Source organism: Anas acuta, chromosome 10 (assembly GCF_963932015.1).
Source record: "Anas acuta chromosome 10, bAnaAcu1.1, whole genome shotgun sequence".
In the NCBI taxonomy this organism is placed as follows: domain Eukaryota; kingdom Metazoa; phylum Chordata; class Aves; order Anseriformes; family Anatidae; genus Anas; species Anas acuta.
Window position 1 is genome coordinate 6,538,944 of NC_088988.1, and position 25,707 is coordinate 6,564,650.

The 25,707-nt window shown below is 35.7% G+C and overlaps 1 protein-coding gene across 7 annotated transcripts in view; it reads right to left on the reverse strand.

Moving 5' to 3' along the window:
• The window catches only part of WWOX (WW domain containing oxidoreductase), a 507,143-nt gene that overhangs the window by 466,818 nt on the left and 14,618 nt on the right, over nucleotides 1-25,707 (reverse strand). For all 7 annotated transcript variants that reach the window (XM_068693226.1, XM_068693227.1, XM_068693228.1 and 4 more), the window contains exon 5: nucleotides 11,412-11,518. In XM_068693226.1, the coding sequence (XP_068549327.1) occupies nucleotides 11,412-11,518 (107 nt within the window). The remainder of the gene's footprint in view (nucleotides 1-11,411; nucleotides 11,519-25,707) is intronic.

Here is a 25,707-nt window from a genome sequence, read left to right on the forward strand (position 1 = left end):
ATCTAGTGATACAGTACATTAAAAATTCTCTGTAGTATTGACTGCCTGAAGCTGATGCTCCCTTGCTAAATGCAGTGCAGTTCAATTAACAGCTCTTCAATATACAATTTAATTTTTCTTTCATCTTGATCCACAGCCGAGCTTGAAATGAGGAATGCTGGAATAGATGTACTTTAAATATTGAAGCAAGTCTTTATAAATAAATCTATCAAACCTGTAATGATTTCTGTCATAACACTACCAAATAGATGAAACTGAATGTCTTGGATTTTCAGGTTTGTGCATTGTTTTTTCACAACCTGAGCAGGGCTGTAAACTGTTGTGCCAGGGAGGGCATCAAAAACTTCCCCTAGAAACAGAGCTTTTCCTTTGCTTAACCTTTCTTAGGAAGTAGAGGAACATTTTCCTGCTGAGCTTTATAAACAAAACCTTTAATGTATAAATTCCAGCATCACTAATTTCACCAGAACTTGTAACATTGGGCAACCAGAAGCACCAGTTCCCGTGACAGAATCTGCACGCAAGTGGGAGACAACCAATTCTGGACTTAAAAATAAACATTTAACACCCAGGTACTACCCTGGACACGTTTTTTCCTGTGACAGTACGAATGTACACAGTATGCTTCAAACTATCTCTAGGCATTCATGCCATTTCACAAGAAAATTTAAGGTTAATTTAATCAGGACAGAATGAAATATTGCATTTCAAAGTTACTCTAACTGGGACACTGCTGAAGGAAGCTATTAATATCTCTTACAGTGTGCATGCTCAAGGAAACATTGTGAATCAGCTCATTTCTCATAGGTATACTACACTGCTTTCAAAATGGTAGGATTTACTACTGCTCATCAGCGAGGAAAACCCTCTAAGCTAGAAGCATTTTCTACTCTTTAAACATATTCACAAAAACCAACTTGACAACACTTTCTGCCTAAGGTACCAAATAAGCACACTACTGACGTGGCTGCCTACCCATCAGCAGGAGATGAGTTCAAGAAAGAGAGGCTTCACTCAGTGAACACGAGCAGCATTAGAAGTACAGTAATCAGTTTCAGATGAATTCAGTCAAATTGCCTTTTCCCAAGTGATACGTTAATGCATAGTGAAATACATAGGTTTATCTCGTTTGTGTCCACGTTTATAATGGCATGAGCTGAGATTATGAAATTTTATTAATTGTTATACTTTGCACTTTTAATTATCTTATCTGTATTATCACTTTGATAGACTTTTATAACATTAACACATCTTATCATCACCATTTACTTTTTCCCTTTAATTCTCATCGTACATTTAAAAAATGTAACTCAGTACTGTATTTTAAATTGTCACAGAAATAACATTCTGCATTTACGGTAATTAACTCATCATTACTTCGAATAACTACACTAATTGGTATGCTCTACAAACCTGCAACACTGCAGAATTAAAAAATAAACATAACAAAGATATAATTTACAACTAATCTATACTTACAATTAAAGTTAGTTTCAAGATTTATTTTCATTCTATTATTTTTTATTAGCTACAGCAGACAGTAAATGGGGTGTACCACGTTCTGCTTTGCAAACACCTAGATTATAAAACATAATTACACAAATTAATTAGAAATGAGTACATACATTCATGTCTTTGTTTGTAACCATAACATATTAAACATGACTTCATTAATGAGCAGTTCCTAAAAACGATAAAATAGTGTGACCAAGTAAAATTTAAACGTCCCTGATCACACAAGGCATAGTGTCACCTTGACACAGAGAGGGTTCACTGCCACGTGAATTCCCCTGACATTCTATTTGAGGTTGCAGGTAAGCATGCAGGTTGTCCTTCTACATAGCAGATTAGTATTTCTGAGATAACTCTTAATACCTGGTTAACATCCCATGTCTGAATACAAGTCCTGAATGCAATTTTCCTTGAGTTGGGTCCTGTACTTTCTTTCCCACCTATTCACAAGGGATCTGGGATGTCTAACACAGCCTGAAGTTCCTTCAGTTCTGCCCACAACTAGATATTTACCCTTTCCCCAAGGGAAAAGGGTAAATATCCCCCATGCTTACGTGAACCTAATAAATTAAGGATCTTTTCCACTTTTGCAAAACAAGAGATACTGATCATAAGTTTGTTTTGAGTGATTTATTTGCATTTGTAGAGAGTGTCTACCAAGTCAGCTACGCTGGATCAGATACGACTCACCAGTTTACCATGTAGTAAAGAACCTGTAGTGTAAAATTAATCTAAGACCTTTGAAGTTGCCTAACAGTGTGTGTTTAGGACCTTTAGGACAAATAGCTCTTTGTTATTACAACCAACAAACATTCGAGGCCTAAGAGACCTGAAGGTGCTTCAGTTAAAACCAGTCGGGCCACAATTTGTCCCTCGTAAAAATTACAGAACACCAAATTCTGTAATTACGTACATTTTCTTCCCCATCCAGAAGACTCAACAAGGCTTCACTGAGAGGGTTGTCACACACTGGAACAGGCTCCCCAGAAAAGTAGTCACCAAGTACACCAAGCCTGTTGAGTTTAAGAAGCATTTGGTCTATGCACTTAATCACATGGTCTAAAATTTTGTGTAGACCTGTGTGGTGCCAGGATTTGGACTCGATGATCCTTACGGGTCCCTTCCAACTCAGGATATTCTATGATTCTAGTAATGAGACTAAGAAAACAAATCTTAAAGGAACAATTTCTTCACATTTCAGACTGCACACAGTTTGAATCAAACTAAGCTCTTTGGGATCTGAAAAGATTACAACTCCAAAAACATAACTGCTGAGACATGACATCTCTTTGTTTTGGTCTTAATTTCAGAGCAACTTTTAGACCAAAGAACCTTTATGCATTTGTAAGTAACAAATAAATCAAAGAAGAGAACACAACACATACTAGGTTAGCAACAGGTTTGCATTTCACTTGACAAACAAGACTACCTTTTTCTATGGAGCATTCAGTTTCTTCAGCAAAGTGCTGAAAGTCTAATGACCGCTCAGTTATTGCCAGCTAAATATTTTGCTTACAACTAATGCGATCAGATACTCCATTCTGTTCACTTGTAATAATGAAATAAACTAATGAAGCTGTTTTTTCACTGTAAAAATCAATTACATGGAAATCTATGAGATCTTGAACATAAGTGTTAGGGTTTTTTTGTTTACTTTTTTATAAAATTAGAGCAAAGAACCAATTTGGGGACAAATGACCCACCGGATTTCACCACGACTTTCATAAAAATTATCACAGTACATATTAAATCATTAGCGAGACACAAAGCTGCCTGTTAGTTTTAAAATGCAGAGAATGAAACTCATTGCAGAAGCAAAAGAGGGCCAATAATATAATTACAACACTATGCCTGTGCAGCCTGAGTTAATGCTGTTATTTGACATTGCAAGGCTATGCTTTCTCCCATGAGCCTCAATGGAGACAAGGTTCACTCTAATTGGTTCCAAAGCACAACCTACCAACAACAGCCTTCCTCAGGACCAGGAATGGTAATTTCCACACGACTGTAAATAGTGTTTGCAAACAATACAAACATGGTAATAAGAGACTAGGTGGGTAATTAATGTGGTTACAAAGCAGCTTATTTGCATTTTTATTTAAAACTGCCTTCTTTAAAAAGCAGCTCAGATTTCTTTTTGCAAAAGGAGCCTTGGTTAAGGAATAGAGCAGTAATTACTCTCTTTAGGGGTTCTTTTATACATCCTTTAGGGAATTAGAATGAAAAGATAAGCAGAATTATAAAGGGAATCATGTAAAATATGAAATGCACTATAAACACTTAGTACTGTATTTACCATAAGCTAAGCTTGTCTTCTTCATTAATGGAATATATTACAAGCTTACGTTACAATCAGATTAATTGTGAAGATGGTTAAAAAAAATATAACCAGCCACTTTAATTCCCCCTCTTTGCTCCCAGAACTTGCATTTAGAAATCTAGTGCCAGTAGGACTCAGTCTAGGAAAGAATGCATCTACCTGGACTGTATTTAACAAGAGGCTCAAACTTAACCATGTTTTCAGGAACAATGCCTCTCTTCACATAAAGCATAAAAAGGAAAGGACAAATTGACTGGACCATTGCAGAACTTTTTGATTTTTTTTTTCCCAAATATAAAAAAGACTATTATTCTTTTCTTCCACAGTTAATAAACTCTGGATATTCTAAAGGAAAGAACATTCGCAGACTAAAAAAACAGTCACCGTCAAGACAAAATGTCTAAGCAAGATGTTCTGGAATTCAAATCTATGTGACATTCTGTAATCTGTGGCTCTGCAGAACTGAAAAACCTTGGGTGGGTACCACGCATTTTTCCTGTAAATTGTCATATACATGCAAATATTATTAAAGAATCAACAATCTCTGTATTTCACTGACTATTGTTTAGTAAAGATCAAAACTTTTAATTTTCTGTAGACATTTTCGAGTAGATAATACAATCACACTTTTGAGAAGTATATTCCTGTTTTTAAAAAAAATCTATTTTCACACGTATTATGGACGTTATTTTGAAATACAGATATCAACTATACCAGAATCAAAATATTTCCAAGATCCTACGACCACGTTGAGAAATTAAACATATATCACATTAATTAAACATTTTGAATTTATCCATGTTTACAGGAAATATAAGCCATATGAGGTCCTAAATGCTTGGAAAATGCCTACCAAATCCTTTAAAGCCTTCCTGCATTCGCTCACACTGACCAGCAGTCTCCTTTGTATTTCATAAATGTAATTACTTTAAAATATCAGTGTATTTATCTGGACAGTAAAACGCTTTCTGGAGTACAGTAATGGTGTGGGGCTAACTACAGCTGAGGACAGAGGTATGAAACGGTTCAGCTGTAGTCGGTACATCAGCTCTTGTGGAAATGGCATCAGTATTCAGAGGGATGCCCAACCCTGAAAGTTAGGGGCTTAACACATCTGCTATATAATTCAGACACTGTTTTACAATGGTTTCATTACTAACCATAAAAATGGTAACAGTGGAACTGTATAAACAAACTGAACAGTGTTTTTACTGTAAAACATGAATGTAATATAAATATTTGTCTTTCCCTTTTCTCAGCATCTGTAATGAGAGCAAATTCATGCCATATGTTTATAGTGTACAGAAAAATAGATCTTAACAATTCATCCATGTAAATGTTGGTTAAACTGTTTAATGTTTTTAACTGTGGGGTTTTTTAAACACAATTTTCCTTGCAAATCGTTAAAAAGCTTCTTGCTGTTGTCAGTGGCCACATTCAGTGATTTGCAGCTGTTTTTAGATGAATCTGGCTGAAGATCTTGGAGACCACAGACTTCTCACTGATAACAAGGTCAATAGCTGGCAGGTTGGGCATGTCCCTGCAGCTAGTTACAGCCCCAAGACACAAACCTGCAAACCGAGAGAAACTGCTACCACAGAACACATTATTAGTAGACTTCAAAAATACAAAAGCAGCTGCTTACCAGCTTCTTATACTAACAGAGTGTATGAGCAGACTGCATTACATTTAATTCTGATTAGTGCTGTGTATGCACACTGCTACTGCTTAAAATGACATCTATCACTGTTTAATAACTCACTTTCCACCTGTACCCAGGAAACAGCTTTGCTGCATACAGAGCTCTTGCAAGGTGTCTCAGCAGAACAGGTTACTAACAGGAACTTACTGAGCTCTTTAACATCATGGCCAACCCCTTTCACACTGGTCTCAACCAGCATCAGTGATAGTAACACCAGATTAATGCTTACATTATCAATTCTCTGCTAGTAAAATGAGGTCTGATTCAATCAGATTACAGCTAATTGAAAGATTTCTTCACTTCAGAAAGGTTTGGAACACACCCTTAAAAAGAAAAAAGCTTTATATCAGCAGTGGCTATCACGTTTTAGTGAGTGCATCTGTGGCTGGAGGTGAGACATGCCAATACAGAATTTATTACATTACCAACTAGCTTGGTAAACGATACCTCTTTCTACAAGACCTTTTCCCCACAGCAAGGTTTGGATAACTGCTTTTATCTTGATTCTTTAACACGGTCGCTATTCAGAGCGCCAGAGGATGAAATATGTCTGTACACTGCAGGCTTTTATAACTGTATGCTACACTGCAACGGCATGTGCACACCAAGAATATGTAGTTTTAGAATGTCATGCTTAGAAATGATACAACTCTTTATTACAAAATAATGACACCATATTAGAAATAATATTTTCACAGAAATGTGTGTGCTTCACAGTGTAATAGTCTGAACTATTTTCCATTTTGAAGAGATTACTTTTTAAGACCTTTTATTTAGCACCAATTTGAAACTCCAATTCTATACTCAGTAACAGGCTGTGGCTCCATTCTGTATTTACTACATACCTAAAGCTGTCTTTTAGACACTCTTCATGTTTTTCCATAAGTATCTGCTACTAATCATGATGAGATGCCCCCACTTAAGTTAATTTCCAGTAACAATGTCTTGTGCTGGTTCTGACATAAGCTTGGTGTCAAATGCCTGTTTCAGAAGTCTGACTGATTTACAGAAATACCTCAGAAAATTAACGTCCAATAGACAGAAAAAGAAATTGTATCTTCTGTATCAAATTAACATCCACTTGTACTAAGAGACTAAGACAACAATATTTTACAGAGCTATCTGTATGCTATGCACTTACATGAAAAACAGTAAACCAAGGACACTGGTGGAGCTTAAACACTACTTGGGAAATCAGTCCTCCTTCCTTGAGAAGGAAACAAACTAAACACATGAAAATTTTCGCCCATGTTCTCAGTAAATGTGCCCAATTTGCCTCTCATCTTTCTGCACGTTGCAAGACTACAATTGGAATACAAAGACTCAGTTATCAGGTTTTAATTTAATTCAGTTACTTAATCAGCAAGAATATAAATCACTCATTAGGTGGAGAATACTTTGGGGGAAAAGAAGACAGCAAGGAGTCACGTGTATTTTGTTGGTTTTCTTCACAGCCATTCTCGAGCTTCTCTGTCACATCTATACCTTGTAAATTCCTAAATATAAAGGAAATCTAAATTTTCTTTTTACATTTTAATTCAATCTTTGATGTAGTTGTAGGCTTAACACTGAGGAATAATTACGAAAGAAACATTATACTTTTTATGAGATATTAAATTTACAATTTATCTTTTAATATCTACTTCAAAGACTATTTGACAGGAATAAATAAACGAGAGCTTCATGGCAAGAAAAGCTGTGATTTATGAAATATTTTATTATTCATTCTCTTAAGAATTTTCTTGAGAATACTGCTAACATCTGGAGCTATGCAGTCCTATCCAACCATTTCACTCATAGTCAATTAGAAAATTATATCAATAATAATGTAAAATAAATTACCTAGCTTCTCTTCCTGGAGCATAGATTTCAACGTTCGTCAGAGCAGCTATGTGTACAAACAGCACTGTAGTGTTTTTCATTAAGCCTTAAAGTCAATTAAGCTACGAATTGGAACAATCATTCCTCCTTTGCAAAGTATTGATGTTTTCTTGGCTGCTTTCAGGCCTTTTCACTACTCAAGGAGAGATTTATGTTTGACAATTTCTTTCTGATTAAAATGAATCATAACTCTAGAATTCTAATTTCCTCTTTTCTGAGCAACAAAATTATCAAACAGTTTTAAATTGATTTTGAATGTCATCGTGCATGAACAACATTCATTTTCAAGATATCAAATGTAAAGCTATACTGATCTCTCTTTTATCTGCTTTTACATACTTCCTCTCTTGCTTTCTCTCTCTATACTTACGTATTTAAAGACATTAAATTGTACAAATATAATCAACTCTACCTTTCTGTAGAAATTATCTGACAGACTTGCTAAACCAATCACATTAAAATTTGTCACAATGTTTTACGCACAAGACAATTACCTATTTGTAGTAGTAATAAAATATAATCTCCTGTAGTTTAGAAGGAAAATAACTGGAATACTGTAGCTTGCAAACAAATGTCAGTTGTCTAAAGTAATTAGCAAGTTTACGTGGCTAATCCCTGCTCAGATGGCTCAAATTCTCTATAAAGCATCTCTTTTGACATATATTGTTAAAAAGTTTTCTAGATTTGTCTTCAGCAGTCAATTAAGATCAGTTTGAATTTGTTTTTAAACATCCAGAATAGCAGCTGATCTAAAGAACAAAAATCTTATCATTCCTCCTGTTTTCTCTATGTCTTAAGAGCTGGATTTTTCCATGCCATTTAGCATTTCCATTTTCTCACATAATCTTAATTTTCAGCTTTCAATATAAGCATACAAGCCAATTTTTAACTCTTTTTTTTTGGACTAACAACTTATTAAAAGTACATCAGGCCCAAAGAAAAGCCGTATTTCCACAGACACTTATTTTATGGCACTCCGAACCATGAACTCACAAATAAGCTCACTAAGGGGATCAGGCTGGATGGTTTTCTTAAGTATTCTGTACTTCATTTCTGAATGCTGCATTACAGTAGATGCCACGCACACACACCCAACACGTATTTCAGGATTTAGTTTAATAAATATCATCAAGCATAACCATATCAAACTTTAAAATAACAACAGTTGTTTTTACATCTTTAAGTCTTTCGTCTTCTTGCAAAACAGTGTTAATGCAGAACTTTCCTTGCTTCCTTTATAAGGAATTACAAATGTCCCATATGAAATGAGGATGAAAAAGGAAACGTTATTTGAGAAATTCAAACCTCAGGTTTTAAAGCATGCTGCCCCACAGAAAAAACAATATCGGATACACATTGCTTTTGGTAATATGTTTGCTATAATTACAGAAATACAAACGGCATTATTAACATGGTACACTTACAATACAAACACATTAGCATTCCAAGTGGCAACAATGTTTTGAGTTGTAAAAGCACAGTTTGTGAAAATTAGAAGAAAAGGGTATTTGGACATTCAGTTGAAGAGTAGGCACTTATTTAACAAGTTTTCACCCCTCAAAATATTGGACAAAGACAGTATTTAGAGCACAGCTCAGAGACACATCAAAAACTTGTAACAAACCACAATGCAAGTAGGTAGCACTACTGCTGCCAAAAATACTGAACAACATGAACATGAGGCTTTGTAAGGCTGCATCCTCAACAGATTTTTTGTTGTTGTTTTTCAAATTGATTCCAAATTGAAAAGTAAAGCTCGAGAAAACTCATTTACTTTTAATTATTTTGCTTTCCCTAGGAACAAAGGAGACAAAATACTGTGGATATTTTAACGTTTTTTATAGCAAATACAGCTACAGCTTGAGAATTTGTCTGAACCGTATGCAGAGATTGTTGACATTTTCCTGAAACTTTAATTTTAGCAAGGATTTTTCAATTAACAACTTCCTGCTCTGCTCTAACACCTATAAGCTAAAAATTAATATTTTATGTCAATATTTTAATATTAGTATCAATCAACCAAATTAATCTTTGTCTCTGTTTTCAATAACAGACTTTGGGGCAGGTTTTGTGTTTTCCTCAGGATTGCTTACAATTTGATGTAAACTTTAAGCTTCTTGTAATTCATCAACTAATTCTCTCCTGGTTACACACTCCAAGTAATTAAAGTTCAGTAATAACTTATTCTTTCTGCTCCAGCACCTGCATTTCATTTGTTTATTTTCCCAGAGTCATAAATCTGAGGGACTGTCAAAGTGCCATAATATTAGTGCAATAATCAAAGTTAATTAGTCCCTCTCAATAAACAACAACAAAGCCATTACAAAGATGCATTGAAGGTTTTCCAGCTACCCAGTTTACAGATGAGATTCTTTTCTGAACAATTAGAATTTGAAAACTGTTAGTAAATAAATGTAGTGTTTCTGAACTAATTTGAAATTCAGTGATCTTCATTCAATTACCAATTCATTAACTCCTAGTGAGGTAATACAGGTACTAAGGCAAGTATTTCCTGAAGTCCCATTTCAAAATGTTCAAAGATAAGCTCAGAAATAAGGGAGCAATGTGATATTTTTAATTAAAATAAGGCTGCACTGAGTGTCTTTTATTCTAAGTAAAAATATATACATATATATAGCTCTATATTAATTGGGCAAGGACTGGTAATATCAAGACAGAATATGTCCAAATCCAGCTCTGATGGAAGGGAATGGACATGCAAGCTTTAAGTGACACATGCACTATGCTTGCCCAGATTGGAATTATTTTTTTTTGGAATTCCATGTCATTGAAAATGTCATTGAAACGAAGACCAAAAAGACAGCTTTAATATGAAGTACTAAAGGGGAAAGGAAGATATTTTTCCTTCCCAATCCTTTAGTGTAAATCATTAATATCATAAGAGCAAGAAAAAAAGGTCTAAATGCAAAAACTTTGTTTCTTGAAGAAACTTGTGGTTACAAAAACTAGCAGTATTATAAGCATCACTTGTTTAGAAATACTTGTAAATAAGCACTGTTTGTTTTGCACTAATAAACACCATCTCTAGACTACTTATGTGTAAATATTAATACTACTGAGTGCTCTCCCATATCATCTGGGAGCAGCTGAAATATTTTCAGAGCTTGGGAAATGGACCTAAAACACTCGTCACTATAATTCTAGCAGGACAGAAATAAAATTCCGAGAACCTGACCCTGCAGTTTATTACTCAAGTGTAGGGTATAGGATTGTGTCAACAGATTATCTCAAATCAGCAGTCAAAGCAAGCTTGGGCAAAACTAGCCTACTATCCTTACCAGCAAGTAAATGATTGTGGGAGGAATAAATTAAGAACGTTGAAGAACATTGAATATATTTTAATAAGGGCCTTAGAAGACCCCCAGAAAGGGATGAGGGGAGAACTAGGAGTCAGAGAGAAACAAAGGAATAAAAAGCACTGGGGGGCCTGTATTAGCATGACAAAAATGAAAGAGAGGAAAGAAACAGGAAGGAAAAAAAAACATCAAGACAGACTGCCCAGCAGCACTGGTTATTTGCATGATGGACAGGGAAGATAGGAAAGCATTTTTGGTTTTGAAAAGTGTAAGGATTATTCCCCCAAATCTCCCATAGTACAAAAAAAAAAAAACGTCTGTCTGATACCTGAGTGGGTACACTCTCCTTCAGTGAGTTCTATATTTTGGTTCTGGAATCACTCTGTCCTACAACCTGTGAAACATGCCTCAGTGGTTCTTTCAAACTTTCTAGGTTTGAAAACATCTGTATACACATAGATAACAGCATGCAAAGCCTTGCAGTCCAATGTGACCGCATGAAATGAAGAACCTGTCACAAGCACCACTGACTGAACAACAACATATTACAAAATAAGATAAATTCCCTTTTCCTTAGATCTTACTCGAAAACACATCTATTTAACTGCTTGTACTGTACAAAAGACTCCACATCCTGAAAAACATAGCTTAACGCTGGACACTACATACATTCACTTACCCATTCCCCAAGAATGCGTTGTACAGCATCATTGCCTCTTGACATATTTCTGCAGGCCAGGATAACATAAGCCCCATGCAGTGCAAAAGACTTTGCAGTTTCAAAACCTATGATAAAACATTTTCCCCATCAGAAATAGATCTCAGTGACAAAACAGCTACAAATTACCTGAAAGGCGAGCCACATGCTGAAGTACTCTAGCCCTACCTGCAGTCTGAATACATGCCTGCTAGTCACCTGGAGCCTGCTTTTCAGAGCACACATGGAAAAAGGTACAGCCCTCACTTTGAGCAGGATCTTAGGGGCTACAATTGTATATATTGTGCAGGAAGCTTGGGATCTTCAAAATGAAAAACCAAATTTCTCTGTCTTGGTGTCTTCAGTTAGAAAGCAGAGCTATACTTAACTCCTTACTTGTCTGACTGTGAAGAATAAGCCAAAAGGCAAGACTACAGACCTGTAGTGCCTGGCAAGACATTGCTGCAAGTGATAGAGCATTCTGAGACCAAGCTCTGCATACTTTAGATGCACAGCTGGCCTTTGACATATCAATTTGAGAACCACCTGTGGCATCAGGAATCACATAAGTGAATACAAATAAAAATCACATGGGGATAATTGCTTCTTTTTCTGATCTGACCAGCATGCCACCTGTCAAATGCTTCTGCACAAAAACAGGGACCTGAGAAATACACAAGCATTAAACCATTCCCAGGATACAGCTGTCAAGTTCATTCTCAGAAAATGAGGTTTTGCCTACGTAGATTAAAATACTGTATTGGATTATATTATCCAAGTACTTTAAAATATTTCCTAAAATTGCTTAAATAACCTGTATAAATTCACCTCACTTTGTCCCATCATCAGTTGATGCAGAACAACTTTTCACAATTGTTCTCATTATTAATTACATGCAGTTTCAATATACTGGATTCATGTAGCCCTATGATAGGGCTACATGGGTGACTGGATGAACCAAATGACACAATGAAAAAACTAATCCATTTAAAATTCTCCCTTTTTGGGTAACTCACTGGCATGACTTAATCTGCAAACATATTCTTTCTAAATCCAAAAGAAGAGGGCAGATAGTTCACATATCACTGCTGTTAAAGTGCAGCATTCATGTATATCCATTTTTTTTTCTTTCATACACAGAATAAAGTTTGAATTCCTAAGTGAATTCCTAAGCCTCTGTACACAATCTTTTTTGCAATACTATTAATCAGTTCTTCCCCATTCCGAATTCGAGCACTTAATTTCTCCTTTCCAAAAGGACACTTCAGACTTCAGACTGATTATAGTCTGTTTATTTGGGACTGTTCCGAAATTTGAAATCAGTTCAAATTATGGAAGTGTCCACCAAGAGCTGTAGCTATCCCCTTTTTGCATCATTTTTTGCAAGCTATGCAATAAGCTCTGTTTCGCTGTCCAATTCATTAAGAAAAAGCTACACAGAACTTGTTCCAAGATAAACCTTATTTAATTGGAAAGATCTGTGACAGTTTACACTAGGAGATGATGAGTTCTTGGGAGTGCAAAATGCCCATAAAGTGCAGAGACTTGAGCCAGAAACTGGGTTTCTATCAAGGGTGAGCTAGCACATGTTTAAGATCTATTCAATAGTATCGCTGGGTACCCATTTCCATGGAGAACTCTAACAGTGAAAGAAATTTCCATCTAGCTGAAAAAGGCATAACATTGCTTAATGAGTTCCAATTAGACAAGCTTAAACTAGAAAACGAAGACAAACTGAAATGCCCAGCAATTTGAGCATATGAACAAGTCAAAGAGAAGAAATATTTGTTGTAGCTCTATGACATTTAAAGCATATTCACGTTTTCATTTTAAAAATTGTTTACCATATTAAGATAGGCTGTCTCACTTCCAAAACATCCTGGAGCAACAAAATTCAGAGCACAAGACATAACTTATGTTATAGAAGCAACAGACATCAAGACAAATTTAGACCATTTTCTGCAATTACATACTTAAGGTATTTAAGTCCATGCAATTTTCTTGTATCTCTTTTAAAGCCATTCATTGTACCAAGCAACTTTAATTACCTGGGTAATTCACTGCATGCACATGAATTCAGCTACAGCATATGCAAAGATTTCCCCTGTTCCTAATTCCACCTTAAGTGTATTTAATTAGAATTTTTCATATAGCTAATGTAAGCTAATAGTGCTGTGGTACAACATGTCTAGCTGTATACTTCCTGTTTTGCACAAAAAACACACTTATTTCTACCAGCTTATCTCATTGCTAAAAACTAGATGGAACGCCTGGGAACATTTTTTGTGTTATACAAAGACCTAGAGCTGACAGCCAGTTTAATTTGCTAAGCACGATGATGTTTTGCTAACTTTATCCCATGTCATGTTTTGTACAAAATAATAAATTCCATGTCATTCTCAGTTACAGTTAATAACTTGATTTTCATTATAAACTAAACTGAGAAAAAATAAAATTGAATTAATTACTCCAGATTTAGTTAATAATACCACCTGGATTCTTCCTTACAAAGACGGTGTTTAAAATCCTCCCTTTAGACCCTGCTCCTCTCTGCAGTACCAGTGTACTGTTCTTCTCCCTTAGGCAGACGTGGTCTGAAACTTTTTAAGAAAGTATGTGCTTTAAAAAAAAAAAAAAAAAAAAACACACACACCTTTTTGGAGAATTTTTAACCAACAGTCTCTCCTTCCATTCAAAATACAGCCACAAGCCAAGAAGTATTGATGGGTCCACCCCAAACCACAGAATTATTTCCATTCAACCATTGAATTAGTGTTTATAGGTAGCGATTGCATATAACTAGTACTATTTTGTCTTCCTTTCACTTAGTTTGTGTAGAACATAATCCATAAGAGGCATTTTCAGACTGTCTGCCAGATGAAATTTATTAAGAATAAGAGGTGCCACAATTACTACTTCACTGGTGTTTACCTACCAACTTGCTCAGTCTTCTCAAGACTTCAGCATTTTAGATATGCCACAAAAATAGATCTTTACAGACCTGAAAGTCCCTAATAAGCAGTAAAATTAATTACCTTCACAGTTTAAGAAACTATGAAGGAGCTTAGAAAGCTGCAACTTCAAGCTGAAACTTGTGAAGCAAAATTTAGGAAGTACCTTGGTATTTGACTCCTTTTTACAGCTTTCGCAATTTGTTTCTCCTGCAAAAATTTGCTCGTCTTCCCTCCTCCAGCGTCACACAGATAGACGGGGGAAAAAGCTTCTCTAATAGTGGAAAACTTTTAAGAGACTCATTGTGTTAATATAAGTTCACCTACACCATTCGTCCTTCAGCAAAATGTAGCTCTGTTGTCAACAGAGTAAATCTTTTTAAAACATTAGTCTCCCACAAGGCTGAGTATTTTATGTAGTAAACTATTTAAACTTTGTAAAGAGAAGCCTTACCTGCCTATAAAAACTACATTGAATCAAAATACGCATTGAATGTGGTTTCATACACCAAAGTTGAATCACAAACATCAAAAACACTCAAAAACACTAAAGTCTCCAAACAAATTCACAGTAGGGTTAAATAAAAAGGGAAATCAAAATGCTTATGTTAAGGAAGTGCTTAGTTGATGGACCAGAACCACCTCAATTCTACCCATAAGTGCAACTTGTGGAGTTCAAAGGAACCAAAGGCCTCTTTAAAGCAATTTCACTTCGCGACCGCAAGCACCAGTATGTGCTGTTACAATGGCACAGCCCTTTCACGAAGGAACATTAACAGCAATGATACCGCTTTCTTTCTCATCAAAAAAATCTTCTCCAGTGGTGAATCTCCCCTGCACCGCAGTGCTGGTGTATTGCTGCTGCAGAGCTGATTTGACCCACATATAACAGATGGTACCATCTACTGCCACCAAAAACTACTGTCATTGACAATGCACGTTCCAGCATGGTTCCAGCAGCAGGAGAAGGGTATATGACAGCAGGAGTCTGTGCAGAGCCCAAGATGTTGCTGTTGTGTGCTCAGTTTCAACTATTCATATCCCCTGGACTTCAAAGCATGCAGCCCCAAAAGAGTTGCGAGACTTGAATATACTTCCTAGTTGAATATACATCCTAGTTACTAGTTATGAGTTTGTTTTTTTTTTAACTGAGGAACAACACAGAGAACATACTTGAACATTAAGGACAGCCAATTACAAAGAACAAGGCAGATACTCCCCCAAATGTGATACAAGAGCAACATGCTTAAATCACATATGCTTTGGAACAGCAGCTGTATCAGATGTAAATCCTCTATACAATGGATTGTTTAGCAATTGTTTTAGAAAACTAGGACAAACTTCAAGCAATTGCCCTGGAAATCTCAAGACACACGACCTTCCTGAGGCTGGCTACTCTTGCTGCTGTTTCTCCAGCTGAATGAGCTCTAATTTGACACTCACGAGTGGCAATATTGGTTAAGTATAAGAAATGCATGAGGATAACACATTACAGCACAGCTCTCAGCATCAACAGCTAACCTAGAGGACAGATAGCAGAACTAACAGGAGATACGTGGACAGCAAGTGCATGGAATTTCCTACAGGCTTTTAAAAGCCTTCAGCCTTTTACTTACATTGTGCTTTTCAAAGGCTCAAGAATTAACACTTAAATTTCAATCTGCATAGTCTATGACAATTTTTAATGCTGTGCTCTCACATTCTTGTCTATCTGCCTACTATCTATTTGACTACTATCAGCAAGGTTGGGGACAGATTTTCAGCTAATTAATGAGCAGTTAGCATCGCTCAATTAATGCCAACTCAACACGCACCAGATGAGTATATGACTGTCAAGCAGTTCAAACTCTTCTATAAAACAAAGTAATTCAGTGTGTAGAAGAGTATCAAAATATCAAATTGGACAGCAGGAAGTCCATTTTGCTTGTCGGACATTTTGTAAAGAATTTGCATCAGACATTTATATGTTTTAAAGCAACATTTGTTTTAATTCCCAAAACAGGCAAGAATGTTTTAATACAGAAGAAGAAATTCAAAAACAATTCAGAAAAGAGCAAGACTTATCAGCTTCTCTGCCTTCTCCAAAACACTCCAGGATACCTTGGATCTGTCATTTACAACCCACTTGAACAGCAGTGATGCCATCTTTCTTTCCGACAGCTTAGTCCTCTATTTAAAAGCCTACAGGGTTTGTTTGCTTTTAGTTTCTTCAAAATCATTTCTTCCCTTCTCTCCATCGATAGGAGAACTCTGGAGGCCCTGAGATTCTTCCTTTGTGCATCAGTAATGATTTAAAGTGGTCATGACTCTAGCCTTTCTTGAGCCCTATGTCACAGTCAGTTTGAATGTAAACTACAAGGAACTGCAGAATAAAACCTCTTTCCCTTCCACTACATTAAACAGCAAAATCAAGTAAGTGAACAAAAGTAGTCTGTGGAATTGAGAGTGAAAAGCATTAGCCTGTTTGTATTACATATTTCTGGTCTTTCATACACTGATGGATTACTTATGGACCATAGAACAGTGAAAACCAACTCTGGTTTTGTAAGCATGAACATTTTGTATCACTAAAAGTGTGTATTACTTTCCCAGCTGTGGTCAGTTTGTTTTTTCCACTACATTGTTCTCAAACTTTCATGTTACTTTCTGAATTACAGCAAACACCTCTTAAATTCTTTATAAACAGAAAAGCCCAATTTGCAAAGTTAATTTTCAGAAAACATCTGGGTCGTTTTCTTGTTCGGTTGGTTTAAATGTCTATATTTTCTTTTAATACAAAATGAAGAAGAGAGACTTGTACCGAGTCATTCCCCTATAAACTAGCAGCTGGAAGATCAGGATTTTCCCCTCCCCCCTCCCCCCCCCAAATACGGTATTAAATTGCAAGCAGAAATCCTCCCACTTCCCATGAAAAGGAAGTTTATTTGTACAATTTGGTTGTTCTTGGGAAAGAATAATAATTCTACATAATCTTCATATAGTAAAGGGGACAGATTTTAAAATTATGCAATCCAGAAAATATGAAAACTCAATTAAAACATTCTTGACACTAAGCAATTTAAAAAAAAAAAAAAAAAAGTATTTTGGCCTCCTCCTTTCAAGGGCAGTACAGCCACAAGATCAAGAGCATGTGTTTAAACAAGTGTACAGAACAAGCGAACTCTTTCCTTTGAGCAGAAGTGATACAAAAGAGAATGTAAAAAGCAGGATTATTTTTTGTTGTTGTTATCTCCTCGCTATGAGTTTTTTCCAGGAGAGAAGAAGAAGAAAAAAAATAAAACCTCACAAGTTTCCTCTTCAACTCAGCATAGAGCAATACATAGCACTTCAGTTTCACATTGGTTTTAAGACTTTTGGGACAAGGAAAGTATTCTTATTCCAATATGCTTCTACAATACAAATCCAACACCTAGCTAGAAAACCTATGCCACGCAAATGGCCAGCACACTCTTGGCAGCGTTAAGCCAAGCAACAGAGCTCAGTATGCATGCGTCTTTTTAAATATTAATATTCTGATAAGACACAACATTTTTTCACTCAACCATCAGAAGCTCATCTGCACACTGGATTGTCATCTGAAGCTCATAGCTGATTTTCTCCTCAAACTTAGAAGTAAATAAATAAAAATATCACAAAACTATTTTTCCAAGCAGATGTTGCTCCCTTCAATCATCCTCTGCTTTGAAAGCAGAACCTTTTTCTTGGATCAAGAGTGAACTTCAGTTTTACTTAAAAGGGATGGAAATAAAGAAGAGGACACAATTTTAAAATATATATATATAAATTTTTAAACATGCAACCTAAATGAAAGGCAATTTAAATCCAGTTTTACTACAAAGGAGAGTAAACTGCAGCAAGGTTAAACACTGAAGAACAAAATCATCTTTATAATACAAAATAGACTCATCCCCACTGCTACTATCTCAACAAACAGATGAGTTGTTTGTGACTTTTGAGACTTAATCAGGAGAACTATAAATGGAAAAGAGACTTCACTCATATGCACCCCTAGATTTACTTCAGCTTGAAAGAACTAAGCACCACTGACAACAGATCAGATTTTCTCATTCAATACAAATAGTAAAGCAGATTCAAACCTGCTAAAGCAACGAAGAATTTGGAGTTATGTAAGCTGCTTTTCTGGTTGAACACTGCAATACTGACATGTGATTTGGGGAAGAATCTTTTGAGACTAAGATTATCTTTGCCTGTGCTGGTGACTTAAGGGTACATCATCCAACAGATCTTTCATTTGGAGTGATGGCAGCCCTATGTGAATCATCACATCATTTACTTCTCAGAGCCCCAAAAGCACCACGCATTCTGCATCAGATTTGCTTGGCCACAACCATACAGTCTCAATATGGGTATTTAGGATAAAATCTTAGAGACATTTTTCAAGTTGCTCTAAATGCAAACTCTCAGGCAAATAAAACACCAAGATAGTAGCAGACTAAATTTTAAAAAGCAATTTACGTTAAATATTAATGCTATATTTGCTGCTGTGTGTTTGTAGGCACATGGTAACACCACGAACTGATATTTTTCATTTGAAAGTTTGTTGTTATATGAAAGGCCTCTCCCTTTGTGTATAGATTCAACAAAGGTGTTTTTGTTGGAGCTGTGAGCCACAGAAAAAGCCAATGAAAATGAAACAGGATGACTAATGGATTGGTTCTGTTTTCCATCCAGACAACTTAAAAACATGCACTCATTGCACGTTACACTTTGCAATGTACTGTGCTGGGCATGGAAAGTTATTCCCAATAATAAGCACACTGCCATTATCATTGTCAAAATTCAAGGTATTGTAGTGGAGCTGAAGGTATCACAATACTAAACACATAATCCCATCAATAAATGGATAATGTTTTTTTATAAAGATTTGTGTCTCCATTCCTCTAAATAATTAAAAACGTTTCATCTGAGAAAAAAAAAAAAAGGTAAACCTATAACTGAAGGCAAGTAAGAGCCACAAAGCTGCAGCTGGATCTGGTATCCACTCTATCTCTACTGCCCAAAGATTCCTACCGGGTCACTTTAAAAAACACAAGACACAAACACAGCTTGGACTTCACTTTTAACACAGCTGAGAAGATTAAACACTGACAGTTATATCAGCTATCCAATGGCATGGTCTAGCTTAGACTCAAAACCACATTTCCTATCCCTTACGTTGTAAAGGTGCTACCATCCAATATAAATATTGCAGTTACAGCCAAGGGTTCCTGTCTGGAACAAACCCTCTGCTGAAATACAGCACATTACATACAGATCCAAGCTACTTAACATGTCCCATGATAAGACCTTATTTTAGTTGTGTAAAGGCAATTCACATCAACCCTAAACATTTGCCCCTAAAATACAGGGAGATCTCAGTCGAGATTTTTCTGAGTTTCTGACTTCATGTAACTGCAAACAGGTTCTGTCAAGTGCCTGGATGGATGAACAGTGGTGAGGAATTACAAGGAAGAGAAAAGGAGAATTGGAGATAAAACTAGGATTTCACCGTTAGGTTCATATCTTCAATATCAACTCCTTGCATTAGATGCAGATCAGCTATCAAAAAACAGAGTCAAAAATAATTGAGCAATGCATCTTCCATTTCAACTAATCCCAAAACTGCTTAAATATTTTACGCTGCTTTAAGAGAAAAGCCTCAGCCTTCAAGTCTTATCTTGCCTTTCTTCATCTATTAAATGATAGGATCATGCCCCTACCAAACACCAAACAATCTTTTCCTGAATATTTTTGAAGTGCATTGTATCAGTCCAACAGAAGTTACCATGAAGTACTATTTTACCAATTCTCAAGTCATTTGCAGACACAAACTTGTCATATCTTAACACCACATCTACAACTGAAGATTCCTCTATTTGAGCTTTTTATTCTCAGTGTTTCTTCAAGCATAGAATAAGCTCATGTTTTCTTCTGATTGTCTTTGGAAATGACAGTGTGGCTTTATGCAAGCAAGTCAGCCAGTTTTGCCTAACACAAATCAATTATTGCATTTAAAATAAATATATCAGAATTTGGCTTTACAATGTAATGTTTCAGGAGAATTTCTTAGAGTTCCATTTTTTTCACTTTCATAAAATATTTCCTTTGTAATAGATATCACCCCACAAAGACAAGACAGGCATCTGAATATGCAGCAACTCGACATGTAGCTTTGAATTTTCTAGAAAAAAATAGCCTAAAAGTAATTCTAAATATATTGTTACCAAGATAAGTTAAACAAAAAAATTGCATATATTTTACAAGAAACCTGAGCTAGCAACTTTGCCCTAAAATGAGCAGGAATCATTTCAGTGTGACTTATATTCACAATTTTAGTTAAAAAAAAAAAAAAAAGCTAAAATTACTCTATTCATAATTACATGTTTATATTCATAAGGGACAAACAAAATATTTTGTTAGACTACAGTTAGTGCACTCCTTTTGTTTTTACTGCAAAATAAACACTTTCAAACTAACCACTTAAGCAAAATCTAGAGTAGCAGAAAATGATAAATCTGCTTACAGTGTTAAGTCAACATCAAAGTAGCATCTCAAAGAAACCTAGATGAGATCCGAGTAGTCAAATTTGATGTGACATTCAGACCACATGATTTCCCTGTAAGTAACCATTCCCGAGTGTTTAGTCAAACAGATAAGTGACCAGGTTTTTGTTTATTTAAATAAAAACAGCCTATACAGGAGTGCTGGTACTTGAACACAGTATTAAGGAAGTAACTTTTTGTGCATGCTAGCTTCATAGACACTTTATAACATGGGTGAGGCAAGCTACAAAGTAATGGCAACAGAACTCAAAAGAACCACACACACACACAAAAAAAAAAATACTAACGATTTACCTAACATCAGTAGCAAATATCAAAGGCCAATCATAAAGAGCCTAGGTAATCCTCACATCCCCTTCAAGGGTTTGCATTATGGAAAAGTGCCAGCATAAAAGCATTCGTAACCAGGTTTATAAAAAAATCTGATCAGATATTTAGAATCAGCTAGGTTATGAACATGGTTTAGAGGGGTTATTTCCTTCAGCTCGTCTCCCCAAACAAGTTTTTGGGGCTTTCTTCCCCATTACCACTATTTTTAAAACACCTTCCAATACAACCTTTCTCAAACAACTGAAAAAAGACCAGATAATTTAAGACTATCTTTGACAGTCTCAGGCTTTTTTATTTTATTTTATTTTAAATAATCACATTAAAAAACATATTCTGAGTTGGGAGAAACAGGATTGGCAAACTCTTCCTGTAAAACTGCTCTTTGCATCAGCAGTAGCTTTAGGCAACACATGAGCAAAAATGTTTCTCACCAAAGAAAAAATTGAGAAAAAAGCCAGAAGTTGTCTAGTTTCTTTTCAAGTGCACTTCTGTTCTATAAGCCAACAGTATCATAGGTTTCTGTACTGCTGAGCTGAGCCCTAATTAAACGTAACAAAAAAAAATTAGTTGCATGTTTTGAATCTCCTTTTGGCAAGTACAAGAGTGCAATGTTAATGTAAGAAGTAAATTTAATAAAGAGAAATATTTCATCCAAGGCAGAATAATTAAAAGTCATACTGTGCTGTCAGCTAAAGTGCTAGATCCTCCAAGCTTTCTTTAATCTGTAAGCTATTTTATGACAAATACTCAGTTTTGTGTAAAGATACTGAAAAAGTACTGCAGCATAAATCAGACCAAACTTTTTCTTAAAACAAACTTGATATTTATTTAGATCAGTTGCACAAACAGTTTAAAATGTATACCAGACATTTTACAAATAAATAATAAGACAAGGTGCTGTCCTGAACAGCTCACAATTTAGATTAAAAAAAAAGATGTCTTAGAAATCAAATACACATAGCTACATCCCGGCCTAAGGAGCTCACAGTCACGTTGTGGGAGAAGAAAAGGAAAAGATGAGTGGACTGAACATTAAAATACTGCTTGATTTCTGGCAGTCACTACCCACCTCTGTCCTCAGGGAACGTGAGGTAATACAATTTGCTCGGTTAAGCAACGGAGGAAGATTTTAATACAAGAGCCTTTCCAGGATCCCATGAAAAGAACAGAATATAGGAAGGATGCAGTTCATTGCTCTTTCTGGTGCAAGCAAAGAAATAGCTAGCAAAGGGCAAAATAACAGACTTGTAGGTTTGGGAACACACAGTCCTGAGTTACCTCCGTAAAATCCTACTTTTTCTCGATTACATGGTATTCGGAATGGGTACCAACCTCCCAAGGTTCAAAATTGGCAAACCTTTTGGGTGTGCTTTAAACTACGAAGGAAAGAGGGAGATGGGAAGCTGTTATGTAATTCAAATGATCCATCATGTGGTTCCGACATACAAAGTAAGGCAGGAGATGGAGTTCTGAAACAAAAGATGAAGAACAAGAAGAGTATTAACAAAAAGTGTCTATACACAAAAGCAAGAAGAATGGAAAACAAGCAAGAATTAGATGTCATTAAAATATAATGTAAGGCCATGGGCAAAAAAAAGTCCAAATCCTCTTTGCCCCAGTTTCAAGTAGGGCACGAAAGCATATCATGCGTCTTCTCCCACCAAAGCTAGGGTGCATTTGTGTAGATGAACACATTCGAGGGCCTGTTTGCTAACAGCTGGAACACTGGCAACCCACCCAAAATCTGAAGGATTTGTGACTCAATCTTCTCTAGTAACTGGCCTATTAAAGCCACATGTTTTACACCAAGATGGTCGTTCATCTTCCAAAAAAATTGACCTTGCCAGTTTGAGAAGGGGGATGTTAAATACCAAAATACATAACCCTACAAATGTACATCTGTAAAATACAAAGAATTACTGGGGGAAAAGCATAGAAAACATTTAAAACAACCTACTTACTGGCTTTGTGACAGTGATACTGTACCCTAAAATCGTTGAGACACAACATTATTGTGAAGCAGGTTAAAAAGCATTACTTCCATTGTTTTCCAGGATCAAGCTGAATAATTCACTCAAGATCACACAGAAACCAGGAATTGGGAAGCCAGGAAATTGTCCAATTTCTGATCTCATATTCAGTCTGCTTTGTCCTCGACAAGTTCCTCAGGTAAATGACTCAGTTTCTGTACATCAGAATCTATTAAGTGATATTTGTTCATCAAATTACATCGTACACCATTATGAAACGTATTTCTGCCTTACATTCTTAATACATAAATACTGCTGAAAAACAAGTTAACAAATACAAAATCAATCATGAAGTCTAGGTCTCCTTGTCCTCCTTGGACTATATTAGACTGAGAAACACATACAGTTAAGATGCCTTCTCACAGATCCTAGTTTTCATTCACCTAGTATGCCAGAAGGATGCTGCCAAGTAGGTCATGAACAGTTTTTACATGCCCTTTACCACGTTTCAGTAAACCAAAAAATATTTCAAATTTACCTTCAGAGTTAAAAATCCTTCAACAAGAATAAGATTTATACCTCTCAGCAACTGCTTGCAGCTGGATACAGACCCAAACAAATACTTTTCCAAAGAGCTTTCTTTACTCGTTTCTAGTTGCCATATTTTCTACTCAATATATCTTAATTACTCATTCTGCTAAAGAATTAGATTGGTTCTCAATGAAGTATACTTTCTATCTCATAACAAAACAATCTGATTTCCATTTCAAATTGGAATATGGACATTGACATAATCTGTAAACTTTGGTCAATTACTCTAGCCATAAATTGCTATATATGTAGAAACAAAATTAATCACATATTTCCCAAACTCCTAAGTAGCACTCAATGTCTGTAGCAGAAACAAGAAACACTGCTCATGCTTGCCAGTGGCAGAGGTTTATAATCAAAACCTCTCAAGGTTCCTGGATCTCTGAACACACAATATAGTATTGTTCTCTAATTTGGCTGTGTTGGAAGGGAATTACAGATACTCCTTGCAAGATTTTAAACAAAAAGTGAATTTTTGCCCAAAGACAGCTTTCTAAATAACCATCACAAAAACAAAGTGCCCCACAAACTTTATGAACTCAAGTTTAGATATCAAAAATAAAGGAAATCCAATTAAAGAATATCTGATAAAGCTACTTCAAGAATAAATAATGAGGAGGCAAAAGATATCAGCTACAACGATATTATAACGTACACATTTTTTCATTTTTTCCAAGCAACACTAATTTCTCTGAACCTCAAGTTACAGTGTATGCAAAAGAAGTAAAGATATCCAAAAGTGAACTGTGACGGTTGGTTGTTTGCACAGCTACTATTACTGCAAAGAAAGTAGGAAAAAAAAGAAGAAAAAATCCAATCTTACTTTTTATTTTAGTATAAAAAAGACTTTAAGTATAGTAACTTACAGAGAGCATCCATAGTAGCTATGCTTAAATGGAGAATAAACGTACAGTGTATTACTACAAAACCATTCAGATTTCAAGAGTCAGTTTGTAGGGAGTTCTCTAAAGCAACAGATAAAGCAGCAAAAGTCACTGTGCAGATAGAATACAGGAAGAAACCAAAGCCAGCTAGATGTTACAAACACAAGAAATGAGGCTACAGAGCTTAAAAGAAGGCTACAAAGATCTCACATATTAAAGATAAAAGCCTATAGAAAATATGGGGGGGGGGGAGGGGGGGGGGGGAAGAAAGAAGGAAAAAAAGATCTTTCACTGAGGAGGGAAAAAAAAAAGGAAAACAACAGGCAGGCATACAACTGTGCATGGCCAATAACAGAACCAAGAACTGCAATTATCATTAAACTAAAAAAAAAGAAGATTAAACTGCTTTTGGCTTTGCCTTCTCTAAGAATCATTAAATACAGCTGATATCACATTCTTTAATTTTCTTAAGTCACATCTTGTCTTTTAGAAATGTTTTCATATTGCAGATATTAGGATGAATATAAAAACAGTTTCTCATAGTACCGTTCTCTTCATATTCAATGATTTTGGCAAAATTCTGGCCTCATTAATTTTAATAGGAGCTTTCTACTGACTTCAGTGAGGTCAGGGTTTCATTCTTCATCTTCCCAAATTCTTACCTGCGTCTTTCACTTTCTTCTTGGTGGGGATTACTGTTTCAGACTTGAATTTCAAAACCTTTTAAGTCCTTGACACAATCAATCATGAGGAGCTTAAAAGGGATGCAAGATACTGCAAGCCTTACTTTTTGTGACCTTACTGCTTGGCGTAGGTATAGATACTAAGAATTTGTCACCTGATAAGCCAAGAACAACACATCAGTTAATGTGCGTGTTAATACTGTAACTAGAGTTGACAATATCTAGAAAAGTTACTAGATGTTTGGGAATAGGCTGCCATTAGAAAACAGTACACATTTATAAATTTATTCTGTCCCCACCACCTAC